This window comes from Lolium rigidum, chromosome 2, assembly GCF_022539505.1.
Source record: "Lolium rigidum isolate FL_2022 chromosome 2, APGP_CSIRO_Lrig_0.1, whole genome shotgun sequence".
Taxonomy (NCBI): domain Eukaryota; kingdom Viridiplantae; phylum Streptophyta; class Magnoliopsida; order Poales; family Poaceae; genus Lolium; species Lolium rigidum.
The window spans coordinates 274,953,014-274,963,661 of NC_061509.1; the positions used below are offsets into that span (position 1 = coordinate 274,953,014).

The window sequence follows — 10,648 nt, forward strand, 5'->3', positions numbered from 1 at the left end:
TCATCAAGAAGTATATTTTAATTTGGTATACATTTGGTAATGTAGATATCGAAACATTTCTCAATAAATTTGGTCAGAGTTATATATTATAACATGAAGAAGTACTATTTATAATTCAAATATGTGATTATCCACAGTGTAATGTCTTCTCTTTTACTCCTCGACGTGTAGTTTAAATTTGCGAGATGATAGGTATGTATGGTGTCAATACTATCGACATTTCAGAGGACTTTCGGAAACACGCTTTGATAATGCAACCTTGATTGGCTCTGTGGTTGTATCTAGACGGAGAGGAGCACTAGGTACACGCTTGTGATCCATAGTACATGACGATCAACAATGTGCTTGTGAACGGAAAATGATGTTACCAACCAAATGATATAGTTTCATGGGAGCATTGGATCTAGGCCACATTACGGCTACCAGTGGATCTATACCTTTTCTTCAAATGGAGGCATCGTCCCATCCCTTTACATCGATTGATGCATGCCGCGTTTGTCTATTTATTTCGGTATTTTAGAAGTTTGCAAAAGATTACATTTAGATCACATAGGGTCGATAGGGTCGATACATGTATCAACCATCTAAAAATAAGTAACAACATGAAATGGCATTGCATTAACATGTTAATCTAAGATCAGAACGCTAGTTGCACTGGCTTTAGAGCATCTCCAGCAGAGGCGCCAAATCGTGGCGCGCTAAAACGGCTATATCCTCATTTAGCACGCTGCGGATATTTCTCCTCCACCGGAAGCGCTAGATAGCCGTGCGCCAAAAACAGAAAAAATTGCCCCCAACAGATGCGCTAAAATGCAACACGCGGGCGCCGACGCAAACAGATTTCTCAAACAACAATACGATCAACAAGATCAAACAAACCCAAATAATACAACAAATATTATAATTGTTCACCAATAAATACAACAAATTGTTTTCATTATCAATACAACAAATGTTTTGCAACGAATGAACAAACAAACAAATAAAATGTGCACTATTGTTGGCCATTCCATTTCCACCAATCCTCAATGAGATCTTTTTGAAGTTCATGGTGTGCTTCACTAGACCGAATGGCATGATATGATGCGATGAAACACGCCACCCTATGTTCTCTCCTATGCACTTGCACAAGAACTCCCATCAAGTCAAAACCAGAGTAATCCATATATTTACCGTGATTGTCTTCTATGATCATGTTATGCATGATAACACAAGCGGTCATGATGTACCGAAGACTATCTTGGTCCCAAAATCTAGCCGGTCCTCTCACAATAGCAAATTGGGATTGCAAAATCATAAATGCTCTCTCCGCATCTTTCCTAGCCCTCGCTTGTGCATTGTGATATTTGGTTTCTTTCTTACCTGAGGGTTTAACCATCGGCTTCACAAATGTTTGCCATTTTGGGTATATGTCGTCGGTAAGACAGTAGTCATAATTGTAGTTGTTCCCATTTGCTTCAAACTCTACTTGTGGCCCTTCACGCGATGCAATCATGTTCAAAACTGGTGATCGTTGAATAACATTGATGTCATTGCACAACCCGGGCATTCCAAAAAAATCATGATAAATCCAAGTCTCATAATCTGCCACGGCTTCAAGAATGATAGTAGAATCTTTCTTATGCCCTTTGAATTGTGCATGCCAAGCCGCAAGACAATTCTTCCAACTCTAGAGCATACAATCAATAGAGCCAAGACTCCTGGAAACCACCGAGTTTTGTTCTCCTTCAATAGCCTAGCTGTGTCTGCCTCATTGGGGGCTCTCAGATAGGTTGCCCCAAGCACGCGCATGCAACGGCAAAGCGTTTGACGCACTCGGTGGCTTGACTCTCACTCATAGTCAAATGGTCGTCAACTAGATCCGCCGGTATGTTGTATGCCAACATACGCAAGGGGTGGGTCGCCTTTTGGAAGGTGTTATGCCCAAGTTCTCCGGCAACATTTCTTCGTTGCTCAAAAAACCGGCCATACTTGTTCACCTCTTTGGCAATGCGCTTGAAAAAGTGAATTCTCATGTGAAAACGACACCGGAAGTAGCTCTCTGGGAACGTTGGATACCTTCGATTCTTTCCCTCCACAAATTGCGCCTACCAAAAACAGAGCCGTCGCGCTTCGGTTCTTTGTTCGCGCGAGAGCGCAAAGCCAATAACACCATCAAGTCCTCTTCTTCCTCAATATCAAATTCATCATCGGATGAATCATATCTCTATAGAAGAATTCATTTCATCTATTCATCTAAATCCAAATTTCTCAAGAAAAATAGCCAGCGCGGAGGCGGAAAGATACCCTGCGGTGATTTCACCGAGAGCGTTGCACATTAGTGCCACCGTGCGACAAGGCTTGTCGAGGACAACACACTGATACATACTGCTTTTCAAACTTTGAGGGGATCATGTTCTACATCCTGAGTGACAAGGTAGTTGAGTTCAATTTCTTGTTCATGCATGTGTACCTGCCTGGCAAGCACCTAGCATCTTGATTGGTAGGAAAAACTTGATAGAAGGGTGCCACCATGCCGGCCATGCCCATGCCCATACAACAAAAGGAAGGCATGTTCACATGGGACGCGTGATCGTGCGTGTTGGACTCATGTGTCTTCATTTTCATTCTATTGACCTTAAACTTAGAGATTCCATATAGTTACTAATTAGAGAAAATTAAGATGCATGACATGGTTCCTTCGTTGATCCTTGTTACCTTACTGTTCTTGTCATCCCCTGATGTCTGCCCCTCCCTTAAAAGTTTTGCATGATAATCGATCATGGTGCAAAAGTCATGCAACTTTGTCCCAAAAAAAGATGTGGTGAAGTCAAATCACCTCGAATCTTTCCTTCTCCCGGGATATTATTACTAACTAATTATAACCCATCCTCACCGTGCACTCCGGTGTACTCTCGTCCCCCTTCCAACCGAATCAAAAGTCCTCACACACATGTTAACCCCCTCCAGTGTTAAACCTTAATGTATGTATCCTACAAGGTAACGTGCACAGGTGCGCGCACACCCTATATTGAAAACACGTCAGAAATTTACTAAAAAAATATGTTGTATATTAAATGGGTAGGGAATGTATGCAGACATGCGCACATCAAATGGGAAGCTAACATATTAAGTTATGTAGCCTACACAAAAAATAACAAGATGTACTGTTCACAAATATAGTAGTAGGCACATACTATTCACAATATACCGAAAATCCATCTTCTCTTTTTTGTCTGTAGGTCACATAAATTCAAATTTTCCCTTGAAAATTGACACGAGTAAGTAGCATGGTGACATGTACGTGCGTGAATTATTTCAAAAAAATTAATATATTTAAATAGAATTATTCGAATATTTCGAATATCAGGGTATGGTGCACCCGAGTGCACCACCCTATATTCGTCCTACAAGGCTCTTTTCAACTTCATCCTTGATGACAAAAACAAACGAAGGTGCCCTCTCTTTGGTCACTATTTTCCAGTTTTCGTCATGACGTTTGGAATAAAATGTAATACTAGTATATCTTAGATAAGTTGATGATTCTATATACTCCTTCCATCCTATGAAAGTTGTACTCAATTCTAGTCAGTTTTGTTTAGATTCTACTCCCTCCGTTTCTTTTTAATTGTTGTACTAAATCCGAGTCAATTAAAAAAGAACGGAGGGAGTAAATATTTGCTCATTTTTTCCTATGTCTCTTGTGTGAACCAAACCACTGACGAGTGGGGCTTCGATATCTCCAATGACAAATGGGGCCGTGACCCTGACCAAACAACAGACCCCGGCCCGTGTGACGGTGTGAGCCAAGAGCAGAGCCGTGACACAGTGACTCTGAACTTGGAGACGTGAGCAAGCCGGCAGCTGAACTCAGCAAGCGGACGAGGAGATCGATGACGATGAAGGCGGTGGTGATCTCGAGCCCCGGCGGGCCGGAGGCGCTAGAGGCGCGCGAGGTGGAGGACCTCCCGGCGCCGGGGGACGGCGAGGTGCTCGTCAAGGTGGCCGCCGCCGGCGTCAACCGCGCCGACACGGTGCAGCGGCAGGGCAAGTACCCGCCGCCGCCCGGCGCCTCCCTCTACCCGGGGCTCGAGTGCTCCGGCACCATCCTCGCGCTCGGGCCCAACGTGCCCCCGCGCTGGGCCGTCGGCGACCAGGTGCGGTCCCTGCCCTCCGTGTCCCCATGGCGATTACCGCTGCTGCCCTGACTGACCCTTAATTTTGTGCCTATGCTCTTGCCTTGCGCGCAGGTGTGCGCGCTGCTAACTGGCGGCGGGTACGCGGAGAAGGTGGTGGTGCCGGCGGGGCAGCTGCTCCCGGTGCCGGAGGGGGTGTCGCTGACGGACGCCGCAGGCTTGCCGGAGGTCGCCTGCACCGTTTGGTCCACCGTCTTCATGACCAGCCACCTCTCCCCCGGTGAATCGTTCCTTGTAAGAAATCTCCCTTGCTAATTTGCTCTCCGAGGTATTCGAATAGGGTGTGAACTATTTTAGCAGTTACTGATATGCAAATGGAGGTGAAATGTCCTGGACCCCTGGCTGTATTTATTCCTGATAATTGGGTATCTCTAATGTATGCAGATCCATGGTGGATCAAGTGGAATTGGTACATTTGCCATACAGATTGCAAAGCACCTTGGCATTAAGGTGTTTGTTACTGCAGGTTTGTTAGTTACACACAGTATAACAGAAATAAGATATAGTAGTAACTTGCTTCTGAAATTGCGCTAGTAACTCTGTTATGCTATTCTAGGAAGCGAAGAAAAACTCGCTGCCTGCAAAGATTTAGGCGCAGATGTGTGTATAAACTACAAAACCGAAGACTTTGTAGCACGCATAAAAGAAGAGACGGATGGAAAGGGTATGATGCCACCCTGTTGTAATGACTGACACTTTATGTGTCCTGTTGTTGCTGCCAGCATCTAATGTTTTACCAAGTCACGCCTGTCAAGTTTATATACATTATGACTATAATATGAAAATGCTTCTACCAGGTGTTGATGTCATTCTGGACAACATCGGTGGATCTTATCTCCAGCGTAATCTGAACAGCTTAGCTGTTGACGGTAGACTCTTCATTATCGGTTTCATGGGAGGCGTAGTAACTGAAGTGAACCTGGCGGTTATGCTTGCCCGAAGATTGACCGTACAAGCTAGGTTCGATGGTTCTATCTGTAGCAACCATGCTTCTCTTAACTTTGCAATCTTAGGCCGGTGTTTGTATATTGCGCCATTGTGATATACTGATATGTGACTGTACTATTCCTAAATGTCAACACTGATTTACCACTTGTTTAAATTGGAACGATTTTGTGCAGCTGCTGGACTGCGTAACAGAAACCTCGGAAATAAAGCTCAGATTGTCAGCGAGGTGGAGAAAAACGTATGGCCAGCCGTTGTGTTGGGCAAGGTGAAGCCGGTGGTTTACAAGACATTTCCTCTATCTGAAGCAGCTGAATCTCACAAGCTGATGGAAACGAGCTCCCACATTGGCAAGATACTACTGATTCCATGATTGGGTATGTGCCATGTGCACTGGGAGACGCCGTGGCCACTGTTTCTATGGTGAACTATGCATGGACATGTCTCTTTTTGGATTGTATAAGTTGGATCTTAAATTGCCGATGAAATACACAATAATAGTTGGAACTTGAAATTCTTGTTGTTTAATGTAATGGGTGGTTTCGGCATGAAGAATTTCACTACAAGTGTCAACAGACGTGACGAGCAAGATAGGTCTTCCTCGCAAGAGATGAAAACAGACAGTGGTCTTAATGTGCTAAATGACCAAATGTCTGTAATCAGGGGATTATCAGTTTCAAGAAGAAATAAAGTTTATATCAATGGATCTTATTTGTGAAAAACATACACCAAAGCTTTGATAGTAAGAAACTCCAAATGTGTGCATAAAAGGCCTTACTCTTGCTATGTGGCTATGAGAAATCTAGATCCAGTAATCCAAGTAGTTTACTCCTTTTGATAACACAGGGTTTTTTTATACTATTTTTTTATAGGAAACATTCTCGGGGTATCTCAGAGGCAGTGCTAGCTCAGACATTACAAAACAGGTTGCTTGATCAAAGCAAAACAAAATACAGTCTGCAGCAAAGAACCGGAGAGAAACAACCTGCAGAGTTCTTCAAATCAGCGAGAGTTCTTCAAATCTCTTGGCCAGGTTAGCGCTTGTATGCATCAGAGAGTTCTTCAAATCTCTTGGCCAGGTTAGCGCTTGTATGCATCAGAGAGTTCTTCAAATCTCTTGGCCAGGTTAGCGCTTGTATGCATCAGGACAGAGAGCTTTCCTTGTTTTGTGCCGAATTTATTCTGTTCCCTGCACAAGGATAGTGGATGTCTTGACCTGCCGCCATTCCGCTGGCTGCATTCCCTTGGAGATCACTGACAGAACCAGGGTGACGTCTGACGCATGCTCTTGTCGGCCCTTGATTTCAATCGATTTCAGGTTCTTGCACCAGAAAACAGGCTGCGTCGAGGTACAACCTCTTGAAGGTTGCCGGCCCCTCTTCCTACTCTTCTTAGCTGAGAACTGCGGTTCATGTACAGATGTTTGTGCGAAGCTCACTTCATGTTAGACATGTTAATGAACTATATATGAGAGAGGCAAATTAACCAATGGAAGTCCCATATTAATTCCGCATATGAATACCGTGCAGTGGTGCAATCCAAGATTCACCAAGTTGGGTGTGTTGGAGAGGATGCCTGTCAACGCCTGAAACCTCAGCCCAACGTCGCATTCTTCCAGGAGCAGAGTCTTCAGGCTATGGAGCACCGGGAATTCTTCGGTTTCTTCCTCTAGCAATGCCTGAAATATGTAGCATGAGATTAGATCTTACCATGAAGACCAGATCGATCGAGACATCAAATCTAGCTGCGTGAGTCGATTATTACTGTCGTGGTGAATCCGGCTAGATGTAGTTTGGTCACGTTGGGGAGGAGGCCCAGGAATCTGCGCATGGACTTCAGGAACTCGAGCTTGCGTTTCCTCCGCGCTCGGTTGTCGCATGTGGTCGGCGAAATCCTCAAAGCGCTGCCACTGGTCGCTGGCGAACTCCCGCTCGTCAATGGCGACGCAGGGCACATCTGGCCAGAGGTGCCTCCACCGCCGCGACAGGACGCTCGTCTGCACGGCCTGTCGCGAGCCGAGGAACGAGATTATGCCGTGCAGTAGGCAGTCCGGCAGGTCGCCCAGCCGGTCAGCTGCGTCGACGCGGCGGCGTTTGCTGCTGGATTGATCGGCAGTCAAGCAGCTGGGCGGACCGCTCTGCATCACATCCAACGTGGAGCTGCACGACATTGGGAAGGTTTCCATTTATCTTTGGCACCCACGCCAAAGATACATTTTCTTGGTCTATTTCAACTAGGATTAGAAAACAAAAGAATTTTTCTCAACCAAAGGAATGATGGCCTTAACACCCAGCTAAACGTTGCTCTATCCCGGAAACAGTCGGGGGCAGTGGTTGAACTTTCCTCTGTTCACAAAAATATAAGATGTTATAGGTATGTTAAAGTGAGCCAGATACACATCATAATAAGTAAATGTACACACTAAAATTTAACTAGATACATCTAAAATACTGTAGATGAATCTACAAAAGATAAAACATGTTATATTAATGAAGAAGGGAGTATTTGCTAATTGGAGACTAGGTCACTAGGAGGTTCAGTTTTGTCGTTTGTTTTTGAAACACCCAGTTGGGTTTAGACTATGAATGGTATAGTCGTATGAATGGAAAGTCAAAATTGTGTCAGCAAATGTGAGGCCGTTCAGCGAAGATGGTGATTCTAGTCCTCTCTCACAAGTGAGGTTGTGCGACGGCGAATAGAAACAATGGCATACTTAGGGTTTTTCTTACAATGGGTTTGTTAGTTATTTCGTAAATAGGCACTTTATTACTTACGCAATAGACCCGCCTCTGCATAACTAAGATGCACACAGCAGCACAAAAATCCGTTACAAAACCACAATGGTGTTCAAAGAGAAAAACAAAGTTCATAGAAAAATAAAAAGACTAGCTAGGAGGATCTAGCCGAAGGTCACGCTGCCACCCATGTTGGGAAAAAATATCCCTCGCCGTATCCTTCAACCGTGAAGACACCTCCGTAAAGAGGTCCCAGTGCTCCACACGCTGCCGTGGTACCCATGAACGAAGCATAGCTGTGCACCGGTAGATGACCTGCATAAATGAAGAAGAAATATTATTAAAAATCTTGTCATTTCTACACAGCTAAAGCAATCAAATAATTGCAATCGCTCCCATCCTAATAAGACGCTTAAACCTAACATCCACACCATTGAGCCAGTTGCCAAATAAATTGACAACACTACGGGTTTGTTAGTTACACACATATAGTAGAAGTAAGGCTTACTAAGTTGTTTCTGTAATTGTAATAGAAAAATTGTTATGCTATTCTAGGAAGATGAAAAACTAGCTGCCTGCAAATAATTGGGGGTTGGTGTGCGTATAAACTACAATACCGAAGACTTCGTGGCACATATAAAACAAGAAACCAATGGAAAAGGCATGATGATACCTTTTTGTAACGATTGATTCTCTTTTGTGTTTTCTTTTGTTGCCAGTACATGCTGCTTTACCAAGTCAAGTTTCTATACAATATAACTATATAATATGAAAACATGTTCGGTGGACTTCATCTCCAACGCAAGCTGAACAATTTAGGGCGTGTTTGGTAGCCCGGGTCTACCCAGAATCTCCCATCCCAACCGAGAATTCTGTAAATTTGGGTGTTTGTTATCCCGGCTTTCTCCTCTCGACCCTGCCCACCTCGCACGAAAAACGCCCCAGAGCTCTGCCCGAGAGAGAAGCTCGATTCGAGCTTCTAAGCTCAGCCTAGCTGAGTCCATCCGGAAAACGCCCCCGCAAAACACTGTACCGTCACCCGCACACCCCCCAGACCCTGCCCCGCACGTCTCATTTCCCCTCACTCTCTCTCTCCCCGCACGCCGCGCCTCGCAGACGCCGGCCTGCACGAGGACTCCCAGACGCCGTACTGCGCGGCCGCCTCCCAGACGCCGTCCTGCGCGCCGCCCGACGCCACAACTCCGCGACCGACGGGCCAACGCCGCCACGCCATGGACACGGGACAGCGCCGCCATGGCCACAGACACGGGACAACGCCGCCGCCTCCCCGACTTCGTCCTGTGCCGCCGCCTTCCCGACTACGGCCTGCGCCGCCACCTCACCGACGCCGGCCTGCACCGCCACCTCACCGACGCCGGCCTGCGCCGCCACGTCAAGCTAGGGACCCGATTGCTTTTGTTCTTTTACGTATAGGGACTTGATTGCTTTTTCGTTTTCTTTTAATGGGCTTTTCTGTAAAACTAGAACCTCAGCCTGGTTGAACGCATCACTGAGCACCAAACAGCTTCTTGTCATAGCATGGTTGAAGGCACCCGACCCACCAAACACATGACAAATTCTGGACCCAACTTGTATAAGGTGAGCATGTCTCATATGAGAAAGACAATCTGTGATGAACCGACCTACCAAACACACCCTTAGATGTTGATGGTAGAACTTTCATCATCGGTTTCATGGGAGGCGTTGTAACTGAAGTGAACCGGGTGGTTATGCTTGTCTGACAGTGCAAGGTTGATGGTTCTATGTAAAGGCAACCATGTCTCTTTTAGATTTATGTGAGTCACATCATGCCATTTTTATGTTTACAGTCGTATGCTGATGTTCGTATTTTTTGCTCCATCTTGATGGTTACAATAATTGTTGGAATCTGCAACTGCAAGTGTCATTCTTTATCTATGGTGTGATTTGTCTACAAATAATTGCCGCACTGAAGCCCAGCTATAGTGTTCTTGTTGACCATGGTTATTAGATTAGATCCTGCTAAACACGAATGACATTAATTGATGACGATAATGGTGTATGATTTTGTTCCATACATGCATTTCAGACGTTGACCGAGGCACTGAATAATGGATCGCACCTGTGAACTGAAACCGTACACAGAAAAAACTCCACAGAATTTCACAGCAAGTGATAAGTGACAAGATGAGCATATGTTCCAACCATCTGAGGCACCTTGCAATACATCAGATGGTGCTTTTTTTGGCACTTCTAGAAGTGTCTTTGATAACTTAATCTCTTGAGGTACATACCAAAGGGGCCTCAAATGGACACTATTTGAGACAAAACATACACGCCTCAAATTTGTGGATTTTCTAAAAATGAGTTGCTTCAATTCTTATTTTTCTGCTGAGTCACGATCTGCAGCAGCTTTTGAAAATTTCTCTGCAAAATAGCATCCGACCTCGGTACGTGCTAAAGTGACCGTAGTCGATATCTTGACCTGCATCCAACACACTAGCTGCATTCCCTCGGTGATCATTGACAGAACCTTGACAATGTGTGGCGCATCCTTCGGTAGACGCTTGATTTCTATCGATTTCAGGTTCTTGCACCAGAAAACTTGTGGCGGCGAGGTACGGCTTTTTGAAGGTTGTTGCCCCATCTTCCTCCTATTCTTGGCCTTGGTAGTTAGAAACTGCCCTTCATGTACACATGTTTGTACATGGTTCAGTGCATGTCAGATTAGTTAAGCAACATAGAGGCATACCACACCTAGGCACCAGTCAGCCCTTTGTTTGAAAATTTTGAAAATTGTATTTTTAAGTTTGT

At 45.0% G+C, this 10,648-nt stretch overlaps 1 protein-coding gene across 1 annotated transcript; it reads left to right on the forward strand.

Annotated features, from left to right (window-relative positions):
* The first annotated feature begins 3,808 nt into the window (after positions 1-3,808).
* On the forward strand, positions 3,809-5,831 carry LOC124688834 (quinone oxidoreductase PIG3-like). The gene is made up of 6 exons (XM_047222459.1): positions 3,809-4,136; positions 4,230-4,409; positions 4,560-4,641; positions 4,732-4,839; positions 4,973-5,129; positions 5,295-5,831. Exons 1-6 carry the CDS (start codon positions 3,873-3,875, stop codon positions 5,491-5,493), a joined length of 990 nt encoding a protein of 329 aa, XP_047078415.1. The 5' UTR covers positions 3,809-3,872; the 3' UTR covers positions 5,494-5,831.
* Positions 5,832-10,648: the final 4,817 nt, after the last annotated feature.